We start from the raw sequence: 20,930 nt of genomic DNA, 5'->3' as shown, positions 1-20,930 counted from the left end.
GTGCCCCCACCCTCTGGAACGAACTACCCCCCGAGATCCGGATGATTCCGGATCTCCTTACTTTCCGCCGCGCCCTCAAGACATGGCTTTTCCAGCAAGCGGGCCTGACCTAGGGAGGATTTTAGGTAGGGATGATTTTAAGAAAATTTTAATTGACACACAGCTTCCAATATTTGGCTTTTAATTTGGTTTTATGGGTGTTTTTTGTTTTTTGATGTATTTTGTTTGTATCTGTTTTAATATGCTGTGCACCGCCCTGAGTCCTACGGGAGAAGGGCGGTATATAAATTAAATTATTATTATTATTATTATTATTAGGTAGACCCTATGTCTTTCCTTCCTTTTCTTGGGAATGGCTTCACACAGCCGTTTATATGTCCTTTTTTCATTGGGAAAAATATTTCTTTACCCGGCAGCTGGGCAATTTAGAATATTTTAAATGACCTCTCTCCTCCATGATTTTTGATGGTGTCATATTAAAATCGATGTCATGGACTACATCTCTTCTTGCTACATGTTCCCAAGCTAATTCTGTGATTAGCAAAGCACATAGTGCAGCTTCCTTGGACTTTATAACTAATTTGCTGATGGGATTATGGTGACAATTAATCTATTACAGTTTATTTCATGCCTTGTTGGGGTCTTTCCTCTGGTCCTAGGAAATCTCATATATTCTGTCAAATGCTTTCTGGAATTATACTTAGCGTAATCACTTGATTTTTGACAGACACGCAATTCATGACATACTCCTGGAAAGCTTTTCAACTATTGGGTGTAAAACTTCACCTGTTTTCTGTCCATCAAGGAAACAGAGTGCAAGACTGAAAGTCATAATAGAAAAAATAAAGCTGACGTCTTTAGCAAAAGCTAATGTGTTTGTTGAGATTCTCAGAGGAACTATCTAAAGAAGATCTGAGGACTATGAACTTATTGCTGATGAAACACCAGTGTATGCACTTACATTGAAGCTGGAGGCATTTATTGTATGAATTCATAAGCTGTTATTTACAGAGACCAGTGATTAGATTCATATAACATGTTAAGCTAAAATCAAGCAATCACCTGAAGGCTTAACCTTATATTTAAAACTAGCAATAACAAACAAGCAGAGGAATACACTTAAGTTTAAGTGAAAACATTGTAAAAATAGAAGAATTAGTTAAGAATAGAATTAAAGGTAAGTCAGGAGGCAACTGGACTTTCTTGTTTTTCTTTGAAAATGTTTCACTTCTCATCCAAGAAGCTTCTTCAGCTCTGATTGGATGGTGGGAATGGCTGAAGAGCTGAATGGTCAGAACTGAAAAAGTTTCTTGGATGAGAAGCAAAACGTCTTCAAAGAAGAAGAAAATCCAGTTGCCTCATGAAAAAGCATCTTTGGGACAAGCACGACATGGATGACTGAGAATCTCCACAGACAATTAAAGGTAAGAAAAAAAGAAATTGGCAAAGAAGGGAATATGTCATACAGCTTTAATTTTATGAAATGCAGTAGAAAGATCAGTATTATCACTCCAATTATTATGCAGCTGATCATACTTTATACTTTTATTCCACTTTCTGGGTAATTATTGTGATTCATGTGAATTTGAGGGAGATGGATCAGTCTATCAGCCACTTAAAGTAAAAGGACAAGATATATTAGGAACATAAGTGGAAGAAAAAAGAGATTAGTTCTTTAAGGTTCAAATAAAAGAGTAAGCCAAAAACTAAACTAGAATTATACCTATTTGAGTGTTTCTAAGAATGATGTTACATAAATAAGCTCTGTTGCTGTAAATTAACATGAGTTAATTATTAGATAAGGAAGCATGCTTGGGCAGTAAGTATCAGTGGGAAACTTAATTTATGCAGCTATCTTATGGCTTATTTAAATACCTGATGTAAGTTACCTTGATCTAAATTGCCATTTGGAGTTTGCAGTTCTTGTTGAATTTCCCTCCCTCTGCCACAAAAAATGTTTTCTTTTCTGGCATAATCATTAACTAGGAAATGGGTTTGTAAGCTGGTAATTTTCACAGGTGCAGATATGCTTGAACATTTGGAAAATTTCACAAGCATGAGCAGCTCTTCTCCACTTTATTTTGTTGCACATTTGTATAATTGAAGCAATTTATAATAAATGTTACCTCTGTGTGTGTGAGTGTGTCATGTATACATTTTCTAATAGCAACTATAATGAAGGTTAATATTAGAAACTTATTTGATAAGAATATTTAAATAATTATGTTTGTTTCTGAACTGCTTATCATAAAATTACACATCTCCATTTAATTTAAAACTTTATTGGATCATCTTAAATTATCTTTTATAAATATTAGTTATGTTCACTAAAAGCTGTAACGAGTCAATCAAAAACATACTTAGAAAGGTAGCTTGGAATAAATCATAATCAATTGATAAAATTTCCATCTGTCAATTGCAAAAGGCCACGTTACTTGGATCTCTACATCTACACATTATGACATTTTAGGTTCTTGGGAAAAATGTGATCCATATGAAGGCCAACACCAGCTAAATAACTGGCTGCTGTGATTTCACATTGTTGTGGACAGAGAATAACAATGTGCTCTCTCTAATCTCTTTCTAGCTTAGACTTTATAAAGTTCTATCCCACTTAAGGTGTTCCTAGGTTTTTGTATTTCTCAAACCAAGCAATTGATCAACTACTGTAAAGTTGTTACCATGGAGATTTACTCCAGAACAGCCTCGTTTTTTACCTCTTGTGTATAAAATTGATTTTCTTGTTTTCTTTTTATATAAAATTTCTAAGCTATTTGTAAGATCAGGTGGTTCTTGGCCAGATTGTAGCTCACAACGTACAATACCGTTGGGATCTTAATCTTGGTCATTGAGTGAAGCTGTAGGCAAGCAAGATGTCATAGCTTTACCCAACGACTGCAATCCTAGCCCACCCAGTTGAGGTTATTAAATAATCTTGTGGGTTGTTAAGCAGACAGAGGCACCAAAATCCTAGCAGAATTTTCAGCCTCAGAGTGGAGAGACTTGTTTGCAGCACTCCTACCTCATATGAGGCCTGTGCTGTCCTGCTTGAATTTCAGCAGGGGGAATTTTCATCCCCTGCTCTGCTGTGGTACTGAAAATCCTGCTTGGATTCTGCTATGCACCTTTTTTAACCAGTTCCTGGAGACTAGACAGAATTTTCTTTGTAGGCTACAATGCTTGCGACCTTCCCTGTCGGCTTCCCCATTGAGAGAATTGGCAGGTAAAATTGCAAATGGTGCTCACATGATCATGGGGAAGATTGCAAATCATAATTACATGATCACAGAGCATTTGGCAACCAGGGGCAAGTGTGAATAGATTGCCAAGTGCCCGGATCACAATCCCATGACTGTGGAGTGGCTGCAAAGGGAACAGTTGTAAGTTGCTTTAGCATCTGTCATGACTTTGAATGATCACTGAACAAATGGTTGTAACTTGAGGACTACCTGTAGTCTGATTTTAGTTCTGATGTTGAATTGGTAATGTCAGTCATTTTTTTAAGGAAATCTTTTCATGGAATGCAAAAATTAGGCTGAAAAGGGAATTAAGTTCATTTATGGAAGCTCACTAAAGTCACTTTAAACCGAAAGATGAACAAAAGGGCAATTAGTAATGAATTAATGGAAGCATTAAAATACAGTATGGGGATACTGTAATATGGGTTCAATGCTGTAGAGAAGGTACTAGAAGCAAATTGATGGAAGAAAGGAGAAATCAAGGAAGATATAAGGACAGATTAAGGAAAGAGTACAGTGTAGTTGGTTCATCAAGTGAGAAAGGACAGAGAAGAGAGCTGATATAAAGGGGAAAGGAAAAAATGAGACTACTGTGATATTAATATTGAAAAATATAAAGACTTAGGCACAGAGGGATGTGGGAAAGATAAGCACAAACATATTTGCATATCACTTACAATAACAATATACTTGAGATTATGAATCTCAAGTATAACAATACAGTGTTAGTGAATGAACTGCTTGTGAAAATATTGCATCTTATTGCTGTCAACTCTCTTTTCTTTGCAGATAGTATTTATCTTTCGCTAGAAGTGGAATGAAGGAACAGACAATGGGAATACACTCAAGATAACACTCCTGGACAAGGTGTCTTATGGCTATTTTGAGTTGATTTATATCTGTATCTTTTATGATTTTTACATACAAAGGATTTATTTTTCTTTTGGATATACTCAAAATACAAAATTGTTTCTTGTTGGAAACTTTTTACTTTTGAAAACTATACACCATGGGAGACATGGCCAACAACTCAGTGGCATATGGTGGTGTAAAATATGCTATAAAAGATTCTAATCATGGAGATTTTGGTATTACACTTGAAGAGCTTCGTACACTTATGGAACTGCGAGCTGCTGATGCTTTGCATAAAATACAAGAATGCTATGGAGATGTATATGGAATCTGTACAAGATTGAAAACTTCTCCTAATGAAGGTAAGGGTGATTGTACATGGATTTTAAGTAAGAGAATTCTGGCTTGTATAGATACTGTAGGCCTTGTTTTAATGTTAATTGACAATGTTTTTATTTGTCACTTGAAGAGCCATTTGGCTTTTGTTGTATCTTAAATGGATTTATTTGGTTCTAAATTAAGATAATTAAAAGTAGAATTTAACAAAATAAATTTGGAATTGAAGCTGCAAATATTTCTGTTACGTATAAGTCCAGAAAATATAAGTCAAAAATACCACAGTTTATTAAGATGCATGCTGATACCTGCCAGAACATATTTAGCATAACAGTGGGAAAGGGAAACCACCAGTGATACAAGACCAAGAGACCAAAATTGGAGAATATGCAGCAGTGGCAAAATTGACAATACATATCCATAATAGACATAATGCTAAATTTAAGCAGGAATGGCTCCCTTATACATAGCAAGAGAAATTAAGACATTTGGAATATAGTTTCTAAATAAGTTTTTGAGACCAATGAAAAACAACAGATAAAACAAGGAGACATAGCAATAAACTCAATGTTCAGTGCAAAGTACAAATATTTAGGTTAGCAATTTTGAAATAAAGGGAAAAGAAGGGGGGAAAGCATTACTTTTTTGTCTTTGATTTCCTGTAATATTTCATTTGATGTTGGAAATTCTGATGATTTTTCCCCTATGGTTTTTATTGAACTATGAGGGCAATTCAGAAATAAACCTCCGTTTGGTTATCAATGACAGACACTCGCAGATACAGAACTTTTATTATATACATTAGAAAACTACATTACATTACTTTTTGACATAATTGCCATTCAAATTGAGGCACTTGTCATAACATCTTACAAGGTTTGAAATTCCTTAGTAGTAGTCACTCGGCACCAATTCTGGTTCTATGGGGTGTGATCAAAAACATCCCAATGGAACTGCTTCAAAAGTTCTTGGGTGCGTCTAGCTGTGTGTGGGCAAGCATTATCGTGAACCAACACCACACCGGAAGTGGTGCCATAGAAAATCCCGCCAAATGTGAAGATGCTAAAGGAGTACTGCTAGTGAAGTTCATGGAGCATGGTTCAACCATCAATTCAGAAGTCTACTGTGAAACGTTACGAAAACTCAGCCAAGCCATCCATAACAAGCGTGGGGCATGCCGACTTCCGGTGTGGTGTTGGTTCACGATAATGCTTGCCTGCACATCGCTAGATGCACCGAAGAACTTTTGAAGCAGTTGGGATGTTTTTGATCACACACCCCCCATAGCCCAGATTTGACGCCAAGCGACTATTACTAAGGAATTTCAAACCTTGCAAGACGTTATGACAAGTGCCTCAATTTGAATGGCGATGTCAAAAAGTAATGTAATTTTGTAGTTTTCTAAAGTGTATAATAAAAGTTCTGTATCTGCGAGTGTCTATCATTGATAACCAAACAGAGGTTTATTTCCGAATTCCCCTCATATAATTAACAATATTAGGTAACAAACAATATTAACATAAATCCAAGATGTACATGTAAGGGAAAAAAGGATGTAGAAAATAGAAAAATGTACTATATTGAATATAACGTACAAGTTTACTATGTATGTAAAATAGACCATATTACAGTTCATTGCTTTTGAGATAAATCATAAATCATCCAAATGTGATTAAATTAAGGATCTTCCTTTATTTTAACTTTATCTGTGATATTTTTTAAATGTGGCAATTGAAGAGATTTTGTTAATCCACATCTCTAACATTATGTTATCTAATGTTTTTCAGTGTTGTGTAATTATTTTGGCTACTAAAATTAAATGGATAATAAGTTCTTTATTTTTAAGCTTGATATTTGGTCCTGTAAACAAATGTTGTAAGCCCACCTCTGGGAAGCATTTAATTCTTTATTGATGTTACTTATCTCCCCAAATATTTTATGACAAAAAGATATAGCTTTATCACATGAAAAATAATTACACACACACACACACACACACATATAGCAGCAAGTATTATGGACCCAATTTGCAAAAGAAAGCTCAGGACCGTATTGGTTGGAAACATTCTTTGACCAAGTGACAAAATTAGTGGATCAGAGGAATGCTGTGGATATAATTTACTTGGACTTCAGTAAGGCATTTGATAAAGTAGATCACAACCTACTACTCGATAAGATAGAAAAATGTGGGTTAGACAGCATCACCACCAGGACTGTGGCAGCCCCTGAGATATTGGAACACTGCTATCATGTCCCCCCTTGTCCTTCTCTTCGTTAAACTAGACATACCCAATTCCAGCAACCTTTCCTTATATGTTTTAGCCTCCAGTCCCCTAATCATCTTTGTTGCTCTTCTCTGTACTCTTTCTAGAGTCTCAACATCTATTTTACATCTATATTCTCATATGTCTAGTTTAACGAAGAGAAGGACGAGGGGGGACATGATAGCAGTGTTCCAATATCTCAGGGGCTGCCACAAAGAAGAGGGAGTCAAGCTATTCTCCAAAGCGCCTAAGGCAGGACAAGAAGCAACGGATGGAAACTAATCAAGGAGAGAAGCAACCTAGAACTAAGGAGAAACTTCCTGACAGAACAATTAACCAATGGAACAACCTGCCTCCAGAAGTGGTGAATGCTTCAATGGAAGTTTTTAAGAAAAGATTGGACAGCCATTTGTCTGAAATGGTATAGGGTTTCCTGCCTGAGCAGGGGGTTGGACTCGATGAACTCCAAGGTCCCTTCCAACTTTATTATTATTATTATTATTATTATTATTATTATTATTATTATTATTATTATTATTATTATTATTATTATTATTATTATTATTATTATTATTATTATTATTATTAATGTGAAAGAGGCCTTCATCCTACAGTGGATAGACAATGGCTAAAATGATGATGATTTTATATATGTAACTGTAAAAAGTAATTTTTAAAAAACATATTCCTCTACTAGGATTAAAACAGTTCTGATTTAAGATTTTTTCCCCAGTGTATTTGTAAGCTTCCCAAAAAATAATTTAGGAAGCAACATACTGAACACACATTTATCAGGCCAATAAATATATGGTATTTTTTCCTAAAAATATAACTCTTATTTTTTTAACAGTTTCTTGAGATTTTCAAGTAAGGGTAGATAAATTCATTATTTTCTGTATAATTTTTTTTTCAGAGACTTAATTTTTGAAAAAAATTAACATGCTATGCATATTATTCATGCTTTTTTTCAGAAACATTTTCTCCTGAAACTAAGCATTTTTATATGTAGGGCCCATATGTGTCTTTCTGATTTGGTTACTTCCTAGTAAACGTCACAGGCTGCAAAACTCGAACAACTTTGCTTCAACTTGTTACTTGAATTATGACCAGAATTGGAGTGGGAACTTCCCTCACCAAGTGATCAGTTGTTAAGTGAGTCATCACGTGACTACACCCATGCCTAATTTTATAACCTTTTTTGCCACAGTCAGTCAATGAATCATCACAGTCATTAAGTGAATCACCACACTCACTAAATGAATCCAGCTTCCTCCATTAACTTTGCTTGTTGGAAGCTGTCAGGAAGGTTGCAAATGGTGATCACAGGAACCTGCAACTGTTGCAAATACATGCCAGTTGCTAAGATCCTAAATTGTGATCATATGATTGTGGGATACTATGACAGTCTAGGTATGAGAACTGGTCAAAACTCATTGTTTTCAGCACCATCATAACTTTGAACAATTGCTATACAAATGGTTGAGGCATACCTGTATTGCAATGTGTTTAAGTATCTGATTTTTAGGGGGGAGAGGCAGGGGAAATACTTATATTTAAAATAAAGACTTATATTAAAACATACAGTCTTCCATCTAAAGTAGGTGTGTCCAACATACAGCCCATAGACCCCCTGTGGTCCTGATCAGCTAGTAATGTGGTCCCACAAACTCATAAATTTTTAACATTATTATGTGATTTATATACATATACTTATGTATATACGTATACGTATTATATATTTTATTTGTAGCCCAAGACATTCCTCTACATTCAGTGTGGCTCAAGCAAGCCAAAAGGTTGGACTCCCATCATCTAAAACATTTATTAAGGGCTGTTTATGTATATGAAGTTTCCAGCAACCATTGGTGAACATTATTCAGACCACAACTCATAGCTCTTATTCACATTTATCTGATGCCTAATTAGAAAGGAACTCACTTGGTCCCTACATATCTGAGCCATTCATAATTTATGAGATTTGTAATGACTGTACAAAGTCGTTTCAACACATGTCTAAAAGAGAAAAAATTTCATTTTTAATAACCATTGGCCAATTTGTTCATTAGGCTTCCCTTACACATACTATTGAGCTGAGTGCAGGTGTTTACATGTTGACTTCCAAGTGAAGCAGTCATTAAATGTGTTCTTGTGGTGTTACTAATATGTAAATTGGGTTTTAATTCTGTCTAGTCAAGGTTTGAGTTACTTAAATGTGTTTGGACTACATTGCTCAGAATTCCCAGCCAATATTGGGCATGCAACTGGAAATTGTAATTTGACAGTAGCTATAGGAATCACTTCTACTGTCATTGTTTCTTTTGTGCTTAGCGTCATTAAGCAAAATTGTGAGATTTTTTTCCGATATTAATACAGATAAAATTGAATGATTCCTTAATACTGGCAGGGAAAATAAAACAGCAATACAATTCTGGGATGTGGGTTTTTTAAATATCTTTTCTTATCAGGTATTATATCCAAGTGGCTTTGTAACATACAGTTATATAAACAAGTACAATTAGTTCTTAAAATGGTGGACAAACCACTTCTATCTGCTCAGGTTTTGTAGCACAGCTTTTGTTCTCAAAGTGTTGAAAACATCCATATATTCTGTGCTATAATTATTTTGGGGCAAAGGGAAGAAAGTGCAATGTTAGAGGAGCCTAAAGTTTCCCTTTTGAATTTTTTTTTCAGAAATAGTCAAAATCTGCCTTAAGCACTCATAATAGAGATTTTTACTTGTTTTAAAAACAAACAATAGTTATAGTTTCAGTTAGAACTGAAAAACTGTTACATGAAATTTCCAGAAATCATTGGCAATTTTCCAAGGTAAAATCTTCCCAGCATGTGGGAATTTCCTTTTCTTGAAACATGGGAAATAAGGAAATCTAATTTGCTAATGTTATTGATTTATGTTTCTGGAAGGCCACACATCAGATGTGTTAATCACTGATTTAAAGTGATTAACACTTTAATTTAAAGTGATATGTGTAAAAGGAAAAAGATATGCTTGTTATATGTGACACTGGCATGGTAGCAATGAATTAGCAGAAACTCAAAACTTTTATATTCAATGCGTTCCTCTATGGCAGTGATGGCGAACCTTTTAGAGACCGAGTGCCCAAACTGCAACCCAAAACCCACTTATGCATCGTCGGGTGCCGGGTGGGTGTGGCCCATTGGGTGGGCGTGGCTGCGGTTGTAACAGCAGACTGGGTGGGACTAAAAAGTTCAATCAATTCCAACTTTGCAAGATCTTTTTTTCCCCCGCGAGACGTTGAAATTGACTGATTGATTGAACCTTTTTTTTTTGCACACGGCAGCGGAGGCCTAAAGCGAAAAGGTTTTATAAAACCCAGCTGAAGGCCTAGGACTGGGGCGACGGTGCGCGTGCCCACAGAGAGAGTTCTGAGTGCCGCCTCTGGCACCCGTGCCATAGGTTCGCCACCACTGCTCTATGGGTTCAGAAAAATCTTAAAATACAAACAACAGTTTGTAATCCTAATGTCAGCTATTGATATAATTAATTTCTTTGAAAATCAGGGTTATACTGAATAAATATATTTTTAAAAGTATACTTGGTTTTTATCTAGACTTAAAAATATATAAATCAAATTAAAATAAATAAAACAATACATTTCTTCAGTGATTTGTAGCCAGTTGCTGCTACTATTTTAGAAAACATGGGCATAAATAGCATGATAATAAATAAGCACAAAATAACAAGTTTGCAGTATATTTAACATTTTAATAAACCCAATATGAAAAATGTTCCATTTTTGTTAGGAGGTGACAATAAACTACTCTAAAATCATTTTCCCTTTTTACTGTTTAGGCTTAAGTGGAAATCCAGCAGATATAGAGAGGAGAGCAGCTGTATTTGGGAAGAATTTTATACCTCCTAAAAAGTCAAAAACATTTCTTCAGTTAGTATGGGAAGCACTACAGGATGTTACGTTAATAATTTTAGAAATTGCAGCCATAATATCATTGGGCCTTTCTTTTTACCAACCTCCAGGAGGAAACGATGCATGTAAGTAATCATATAGTTTTTCTTTCATTCTTGTTTATCTTGAAATACACCAGAATGAATGTGTTAGAATTCTGTTATAAATCCAAAAAGCGTTTTGTGTTCTTAGAACTGTGAGAACTTGACAGGTTAAAGTCTATTCACATTGAATTCTAGTCAGTTCTTCATTTGAGCAAGATACAGATTTTAATATCATATTTGCACATATCTTGAATGTTTGATAGAATGACAGTAGGTTTATATGATCTTTTGTATCACACTTCCTTTTTCTTCTGTTTTTAAATCTAGAAAACAAGAATAATTAGAGCAACTTCACTCTGTTCTCAACTTAATTTCCCCAGGGTTACATAGTGTAGAAATCAAAAGAGCTTAGTTAATCTATATTTGGACGGGCATTTTGAGCTTTACTATAATCTAATTTCCTCAAGTATAGGATCTCTTCAGATGCTGTATTTTTCACTGGAGAGAGTTCAGGAGCAGGCCTGGATTCATATACTCCATTCCTTACTGCTCCCAAGGACAGGTAAATATGAGTGTCTAAATAGAGGTACTAATGAAAGAAGTAGGAAACCTGATGGAGGCAGAACAAGGTTCACTTCTTGTTAAGTCCCATTCCTGCAAAAAGTAGATACACTCAACACATACCCCATGTTTACACTTATATCCAGATCAACATGCAGTTACTTAGCAAATACCAGTGCAGATTAATATTCCTGGGCTATCTTTTTATTAGATGAATTTCTTTTTAAAAATGCCATTCATCAATATTGAAATCTGTTAAATGGAGTGATCAAGATGTCTAAAGCATGTTCTGATTTCAGAACAGGTATTTTTCTAAATGCATATAGTATAAATGTTTATTTGGTATTATTAATTGTAACAACTAAATATGGTGCTACAAAATATCTGAATTATCAGATAAAATCATGATCTTAAAATTAATACACTATGTCTGAAATGGTCTCAATCAAAAATTGCTTATTGTTTCAACGTCTGTCAGAGACTTTAGGTAGTAAAGTGAGAGTGTGTTTTTCTGCAGAATATTTCTCTGACATGTTCACTGAGATGACTTCTGAAATACTGTCCCAAAGGTGCTTTTTCAAGAGGCAACTGAATTTTCTATGTCTCTTTTAAAAAGCATCTTTGGGTCAACCATGATCTGGATAACTAAGAATCTCCATAGACATTCTGAAATATGCTTGGAAACCTATTCCTTAATTGTTGGCTTACTTTTAAAGTAGCCTGGAAACAAAGCCTTCTTTAAATATTTCAGTTTTGGGGATATAGAGATCTTTTATTCAGAATAGGATCAGGAAGATTTCAGGCTAGTGGAACATGGTTCAGTTTCTGTGATAACTCTGAAATTTATTAAGTAAAGCTTGCTACAAAAACAATTTTAAAATCAAAGAATCAAATTTTATATTTTAATTTGGTGTAAGTTTTAAAATTAGACAATTTCATCTTTCCCTGTAACAATCTCTGCTTGATTATTCCAACCTTTCTTTATCCAGCAGTATAATTAGTAGTTGGTAAGTCTTGTTTCTGTACTTTGGATAAATCTAGATCTATGTTCTGTCTGTTTATTCCATAGGTGAATGGAGCAAGGCTATTAAAAGTTTAGAAGTTAACTATAACTCTGAATTGTGTTGAGAAATAAATTTGAAACCAGTGCAATGCTGACTAAAACACAGGTATTGCATTTAGAATAGATAGAATATCTGGATATTCTTTAGAGTCAACCCTAATGGTTCACACATTTCATAAAATGTAATTTACTTAGCTTCAAAGTAATGTAGTATATTGATAGAGTTATGGCTTATTTATTAAAATAGCCATTGTACCTTACTCAACAAAACACATTTAAAGCAAAGTATTTATAAATTTTGCTATAGAATACGGGTTAGTTGCCCAGTATGTCCAGTGATATAATGCATTCTTGGTTATGGCTGTTTTCTATTTTCTGCTGTTTCCAGAGTGCTGTCTTCCACATCTTTTAATCTTGCCATCATGTGATAGCTATAGCCATCCATTTAAATGTTTCATTACAAATTCTATAGAAAAGAGAAAGTAGTGTGCACTTGATCTCCAATTTATGGACTACTAACATGATATTTTATAATTTCACTACTTTAAGAATTACATAAGTTATCAGCAGGAAGACTATAACACTGTCTTCCAGAGTAGTAATACCAGTAGTTTCAACATAAGTCAACAAAACTATATGACTATATCAACCCGTTTTGATTGAGTTATATAACTTTATATATTCTTTCTTTAAATCCGAATCTCCTACTATGCTTCTACATATAGTTCTTTTCAAAATTATTTTTCCCTGTGTGCAGTTGCATGTATTATATTAATTCTGATGTTTGAATGTTCATATAACCACCAGAGACTGGGCTCAATTCAGCGGCACTTAAATTTTTATCATGAATTATAAAATGAACATATGCTTCTTCTAGTACAGTGATGGCGAACCTTTTAGAGATTGAGTGCCCAAAACTGCCCCTGCCTCCCCACCCACCTCGCTCTGCGCCCCGCCCCCTGCTCTGCCACCACTCCCGCTCCCCTGCAAGGCCACCCACCTCCTCCAAGGCCCACCTCAGTAGATCGCCCATGTGGCCCAGCAGCACCATGGCCATGTCCTGCGCCCTGTCCTGCGCCCGTGCCCCACAGCATCATCTGCGCATGACGGGGCGCGAGGGCAGAGTCTTGTCCCCGCTACCCAGCTGCCATGTCCTTGGCTGCGCTGCTCCACGCAGACCGCGCTCGGGCGACTCTCCAGGGGGGCTGCTGGTGAGAAGGGGGCCACAGGAGGAGGCGGGGCTGGGCGACAGTGCGTGTGCCCACAGAGAGGGCTCTGAGTGCCATAGGTTTGCCACCACTGTTCTAATAGCTCTTATGATAGTCCATGAAGCAAATTCAGTTTCCTCTTAATTCAAAATTTGGCAAACTATATTGATATTATTTGTATGACTACCAGATATAACAGTTTTCTAAGACCAGAATTATTTTATTAGGAGCAAAAGTCTCTGTTCAAAAGGATCATGATTGGGAGAAAACTAGTGTATTAAACTTTGCTTGCCTTCCAATAATTTCTGGCAGATGTATATATATATATATATGCCAGCCTTCTACATTCTGGATACCTTCAGGTATAATTGAATATGAGGAGCATTTCCTTTTCATTGGTTTCTCTTGGTCCGGAATGGCTTTAGGAAAATATATGTTTATGTAAAGGAAGCAGGAACTAAGGAATAATGAACAGCGTCCTTAACTCAAGTTCTTGTTTGTAAGAAACCATATAGCTACCATGCAAGCCTATGAAAAGATTGACTCCTTTTAGGAATTAACTGACAGGTATAGCATGGCTGACTACATTAAATTCAAAGCATCCTTTTCTACTTCACACCAAGATACTGCATACCTCTGCTTTGAGTAGACCTGCCATCCCTATCCAATAAAACCCTTAGCCTTGCTGACTAGAAGTACTGATTAAAGTCAGCCAGCACCTAGATGTCACTAGATTGAGAAGACTGCTTTAATAGGTAGGCATACATGTTACAATATTAATAGATTCAGTTTGTAAAACACACTAAACAAACAATGAGTGCTTACTGCCAGCCCAATGGTAGCCTTTAGCATTTAATTAAAAATGTAATTAGGTAAAAAATTGTTAACTAGCCAGGAAACTAAAGACATTGGGTTTTTTTCACTTTCATTGTTATTTTTTTCCTTTTTTGTGTTGTTATGTTTGTATTTATTCCTTAGAAGTTAGGAGGAAGAAGCATTGTTAATATTTCTCAGTAATTGCAAGGTCTGGTCTCAGGCCAAGAGAGGATTAAGCTGCAACTTCACTTGCCCCATCCTTGATCTTAAATTAGAATCTATTTGTCCTGATTGACACAAACCATATAGCTTAAGTAGTATTTTATAACAGTGTAATTGTATGACTGGCTCTATTTGTTCTTTTTTGAATCAATTTTTTTTCTTTCTATCAGTTGATTATATCAGATGGTGAATGAGGTTTCTCCTTACATTTCAATGTGTTGTCCACCCAGAACCTTCTTATGCCTCAGCTTTCTGGAACAGGAGAATTCTAAAGAGTAATGAAGGGGAAAGCCTTTTGCTTTAGCAGAAAATTGTTGATAGAATTTTGAATGTAGCTCTTTGGGTTATAATTCAGTATCCACTGATCCTCACAATTAATAAAGCATAAAGGCCTCTAGAACTTATTGAATCACCAGATAAACAACTTTCTTTCTCATTGTAATTATACTGAAAAATGGGCTGAATGTTGTACCTAGGAAGAGTTAGCATCTCTGGTGGAGATGCCTGCCATGCCCTTTTTAATACTGCTTGTTCATCTTTGGTAATAAGCTTAATTGTTGTATTTTCTGTATCCCAATATGGAGCCTTTCCAACTAAATAATTGGGACTCATTATCCTTTAATTTTATGAGAAAATAAGACCCGGCCTTACAATTTTTTTTCCTCCAAAAGAGGCATTAGGTCTTATTTTCAGGAGGTGTCTTATTTTTTTCATCACAAGGCCCAGCCCGGCCAGGCGCCCCTGCCCCCCAGGCAACTCAGGTTTCATTCAGCGGGGGAGGAAGGCTTTGGAAACTGTCTTTTCATTTACATTCGTCATCAATATTGTAATCCGTCCCTTTATATTTCAAAAAGATGATTTGTATTTACCGGTACCATGATTAGCCTCTTTGAACACCACTGGGAAGGCACGGTATGAATTCTGCGCATGAGCCACAGAAATACCCTCCACCCTCAAAGGTCATGCTTCCTCGCTCGGGACACACCACTGCTTTATGGGTGCGTTCAACTTTGTGGCTCAGCTAAACTCCAGCTGAGGCAGGTTGCAGTTCCCATCACCTTCAGGAAGCCTGGGCGATAGAAACCTTAGGCCAGGGTCCTCGTAGCTGAAGCAATCCGGCTCGGCCAGAGTCAGGTTGGCCGTCACGGGAGGCGTGGCCCATCCCCATCCAACTCTGCTGCACATGCAGGACACTCATATATCTATGAGTGATTAGTTTAAAATTATCTGTTTATTTGGGTTTCAATCTATTTAAGAACAGGTATTCTGCAACTTGTGAGAGGACAAATTAAATACTTCCCTACAAATTACTTTTCAAGGCTAATACAATTGCTTGGGGAGTTTCTCCAGTTTTCTGCAGTGTAGGTGTGTATGCATACACACATGAAACCTTATGAAGCAGATAAATTACTAGCAGAATGCATGTCTGCTTAAACAGTGGAAGGAGAGATGCTTCATTTTCCCTTCTATGTATTGCAAACATTTCTTTTGAATTTCTGAAGATGGCTAGTAACTGAATATGAGGTACATCAAGTAGAAGTAGAAGAATAAAAGATATCACAAAACATATTGATTGGTTAGTTTTATTTATTTGTACATTTATTTTTATGAGTATTTGCAGATACATAGCTTTGAAGTTTACTTTAGTGCCAAAGGAACAGTGTTGATCCTTGTCATGTTACTTTTACATTGCTACTAAAACATAGTCACTGAGAATGAGTTGGGTGGCCTTATAAATTTTAATAAATAAATAAATAAATGAAAAATCACAAAGAAGATAATTGGGAGCATTGATTTAAATGTTATACTGCCTGAACCTTTAGGCAAATATAGGTTGGTGATTTGTTAATCTTGGTCCTTTAATTTTTTTCATAAGTTTTCATACAAAAACTGGGGGGGAAAATAAGGATACTTTGAGAGCTAAGAGTGTTGCAGTAATTTTTCTATGTAAATTTACAACTTTGATCATTCTAATGAGAGACCAACAGAGGACATTTCTACCACTGCCCACTTTCCAAAATTGAAAAAAGTGGGTGGTAAGATGATTCCTTGTTGTATTTAGAATTCAACATATGCCAGCAAAAATTTAAGAAGTAGGTCTTATCAGAGTGTAAAAATAGTATGTTTTATCACAGTTGCTTCTTTCATAAGTTCTGAGATTATAAACTATATCGTAAGAAGAAAGATTTAGAGAGCTTGTTTCAAATAGTTTTACCACCTTATTTATTTCCAAGAAGATATTAGTGATCCCCTGTAACTAGCTCTGGGAATATAGAGTAAAACCACTCAATCTAAGCTAAAATGCTTAAGTTAAACCAAAATAGAATAAATGAGTTAATAAACTAAAATATTATGGGGCTATTGTTTTTATTGTTTGTATATTGGGTTTTTATTTTCATAAGACACCCAGATTCACTGAAAGTGAGCGGGCAGCCATATAAACTTTCTTAAATAAATAAATAAAACTAAAACAATAAAAAATCCACTGAGATTAAACAAGCAGGAAATTCTGAAAACCTGTGGAAATAGAAATATATTTAAAGGCATGAGAGATCGGCAGATGTCCATTTTAAAAAGCCTTACAATAGTTGTAATATAGTAATAGCTAGTACTACCTGCTAAAGTGTATGTAATATGAAAGCAACTGAGGTATTTAAATTTAAATACTGAATAAGCAGATGTGTTATTATTATTAGAACATAGTCAATATAATTAAGTAATGATTGTATGGATTAAATAATTGCAAATTTGGAATAAACTAGAGCAATATAAAAACTGAATATGAAATTTGGATTATTTGTTTACTTTCTACAGTATGTGGAACAGTATCAGTTGGAGAAGAAGAAGAAGAAGGTGAAACAGGATGGATTGAAGGAGCTGCAATCCTCCTGTCTGTCGTTTGTGTGGTATTAGTCACAGCTTTTAATGACTGGAGTAAAGAGAAGCAGTTCAGGGGATTGCAAAGCCGCATTGAACAAGAACAGAAGTTTACTGTCATCAGGGGTGGCCAAGTCATCCAGATACCTGTAGCTGACATAGTTGTTGGTGACATTGCACAAGTAAAATATGGTAAATATACCCATTTATTTTATTGTGATCTCTGTAACCTATTTATTTGTTTGTTAAATGTAGTTTTGACTTCTGTTTTAGGTGACCTTTTACCAGCTGATGGTGTACTTATACAAGGCAATGACCTCAAAATTGATGAAAGCTCGCTCACTGGAGAATCTGATCTTGTTAAGAAAGTGTTGGATCGAGACCTTATGATGCTCTCAGGTGAGTGATCAAATGATAGCTAGGATCTAATCATGAGATATTATGGAAACTGAACAAAGTTTCCTACTTCTAGAACTAGGTTATGTGACACATTGTCTTCCCAGGTGACGGTATGGTAAGAACTAGTACTCTTATATATTATGTATTACATTTTTAACTTCCCCAGGACCAAAATGATAGGTCCTAACAACAGGTAGGATTTCAGACATACAAGCATCCTTTAATGTGATTAGTTTAATTAAGCATATATAACTGTAGTATCTTCTTTTCCCATGAGATTAAATAATTTCTAGAATATGGTATACTAGAATACAACACTTATTACAAATTATTGATACTGTGGCCCTCAGTATGTTATTTTTCTGGCCAATCAGCAATAAATGTTTAATATTTCAGTAATGAAATAAATTTTCAAAGTAAAGAGTGATGCATAATTAATATTTCAAAGATACAATGCAATGGTGCAATCCACAAAGTTTGATATATAAATAATTTATTTCTTGACTTGCATTTCATTTAGTATAATGATTTAATACTCAAGTTTCTTTCACAATGCAAATACGATATGTATGGAATATTTTTTTTCATGTAAGAATCATGACCTGCCATAAATATATTCTCACTCCCTATAAGTTGTTCCTATAATAGTTTATACTCAGGATTGTTTTATTTATAAAAACTAGTGAAAATATAAGCCACTTAATAGAACTAAAAATCTTGGTGGTTAAACATACATAACCCCCACTCTTTGTGTTTAAGCCTACATTAAGCTAAAAAACAAAAACAAACCCATATGGCTATCCCATAAAAAAAATCCTGAATAACTTCTCTCTTGATATAAAACGTCTAAAGGAATTAATATAGAAATTCATCTCGAAGTGTAAATCAATGTAGAAGAAATAATCATTCTGACCATGTTTATTTTCCCCCATAGACCCATAGGAATGTTCAATGCAATTTAACATATTTAAATATATTAATGAATGTTCAAGGGTAGTCCTTGACTTAACCATATGTTTAACATCCATTCAAAGTTACAATGGCACTGAAAAAGTGACCTACAACTGGTTATCACACTTACAATTGTTCAGCATCCCAATTATCACATGATCAAAATTCATGCATTCAGCAACCAGCATCTACTTATGAATTTTGCAGTATCTAGGGTGTCATGGTTCCGATAGATGAAACCAGTAAAAGAACTTCAAGACAAGAATTCTTCCTTAAAGAACATTTTATTCGAAAACAAAATATCGGCACTCACATAGTTGAACCCAAAACTGAGATTCCCTCTCCCCAGATACAAAGTAACAAGTTGCAATTCTCATCCCACAAATGCTGTCATAAATCATATTCCCCAATTAACGCAAGACCCGGGCTTTTCTCACCGGCCACTCAGCCTGCCAAATCTTATCAGACCATGTCCTTGAGTTCCCACACTTTTACATTGTTATGGCTAGCTAAACCCTCAAGCATTCATCCCATCCCCTTTCTACATCTGAACTCTAAAAGAATAGAAAAGCCATGTTAGAAGCAAAAGTAAAAATGGCTGCTGATTCTCAGGTGTCAAAGCAACAACATCCATTATCACAGCATTGACACAGGGTTCATGTGATCACTATTTACAATCTTCCGAGCTGTTTTCCAATAAGCACAGTCAGTGGGGGAAACTGAGCTTGCTTAATGACTGCTGCAAAAAAAGGTTGTAAAATCAGGCACAACTCGCTGCATTGCTTAGCAGTGGAAGTTCCAATTCCAGTTGTGGGCATAAATCAAGAATGACATGTTCTAAGATATTTAAGAAAATTTGGAGAATAGGCAAATCCCAATAAGTCACAAATTGCCATTAATATCTGTAATGTAAGCAGAAATATATTAAACATTCCAAGTAACCCAATGATTTAATGTATTTACAAATTGAGGTAAAGAGATTTGAAGGTTATCAGAAATAGGAAAATATCATCTGAATAAATAATAATTTTTGTTACTCTATAGCTACTTTGAATCCCAAAATTTAATGTAATTGCCTAAAAGAAGAGACCTAGTAGTTTTAATACTAAACTTTATAAAAGAAAAGATAAAACTTATGTTACGTTATGTTGAAATTTCTTAAAAATAACATAACATACATGCACTTGTCACCTCCCGCCTGGACTACTGTAATGCTCTCTACATGGGGCTCCCCTTGAGGAGCACCCGGAGGCTCCAGCTGGTCCAAAATGCGGCCGCGCGGGCGGTGTTGGGGGGGACTCGGCGCTCCCACGTGACACCGCTGCTGCGCGAGCTGCATTGGCTGCCTGTGGCCTTCCGGGTGCGCTTTAAGGTGTNTTATTCCAGCTTGCAGGACTGGCCTAGGGTAATTTTTAGGGGGGTTTTAATTATATTTTAAATTCGACAAATATTTAATATTCTTTTTAATTAATTTTAAATTTGTATTGTTTTGTATGTATTTTAAATAGATTGTCAGCCGCCCTGAGTCCTACGGGAGAAGGGCGGGATATAAATTCAAATATAAATAAATAAATAACATAAATATAACAAAATATAGTATAAATATAGTACAATGTAATGTAATATATAATAATATAATATAATTTTATAGGCAAAATATATATTCATTCATTAAGGTGTATATGCCACTGCTATCAAAAAATAACTGTTTTATACCATTCATAATCATTCTAGCTGATTTAAATTTTAATTCAATATTACTTTAATCCATTAATAAACACACAGGAATTCAATTTTTCCCAAATCATGTTCAGAAAATTTAATCATGCCACATTGAAGCGTTTTTCTGCATCTAAAGAAGCTATCAGATCCAAATCAGGTTTCTCGGATTCTCACCTTACTCATGGTAACTTATTCCTTAGTCGTCTCATGTTTAAATTGCTATAATGCAGTGTACATGGGGCTTCTCTTGAAGAACTTTTGGAAGCTGCAGGTGGTCCAGAATGCAGCAAAATGGGCTGTTTTTGACATTTCTCATTACATTCATGTGCCAGCACTGTTCTGTAAGATGTACAGACTTACAATAAGCTTCTGGATGCAATTTAAAATGCTGCTTATAATCTAAAAAGCCCTTTGTGGCATAGGGCCAGATTA

The 20,930-nt window shown here is 35.3% G+C and overlaps 1 protein-coding gene across 2 annotated transcripts in view; it reads left to right on the top strand.

Moving 5' to 3' along the window:
- The first annotated feature begins 3,917 nt into the window (after positions 1-3,917).
- The window catches only part of ATP2B1 (ATPase plasma membrane Ca2+ transporting 1), a 47,261-nt gene continuing 30,248 nt past the window's right edge, over positions 3,918-20,930 (top strand). For both annotated transcript variants that reach the window (XM_029283144.1, XM_029283145.1), the window contains exons 1-4: positions 3,918-4,453; positions 10,524-10,721; positions 17,364-17,618; positions 17,700-17,825. In XM_029283144.1, the coding sequence (XP_029138977.1) occupies positions 4,249-4,453; positions 10,524-10,721; positions 17,364-17,618; positions 17,700-17,825 (784 nt within the window). In that variant the 5' untranslated portion in view covers positions 3,918-4,248. The remainder of the gene's footprint in view (positions 4,454-10,523; positions 10,722-17,363; positions 17,619-17,699; positions 17,826-20,930) is intronic.

Source organism: Protobothrops mucrosquamatus, unplaced genomic scaffold (assembly GCF_001527695.2).
Source record: "Protobothrops mucrosquamatus isolate PMUCROS unplaced genomic scaffold, P.Mucros_1.0 scaffold26, whole genome shotgun sequence".
Classification (NCBI taxonomy): domain Eukaryota; kingdom Metazoa; phylum Chordata; class Lepidosauria; order Squamata; family Viperidae; genus Protobothrops; species Protobothrops mucrosquamatus.
This window is presented reverse-complemented; position numbering and strand designations above follow the sequence as displayed.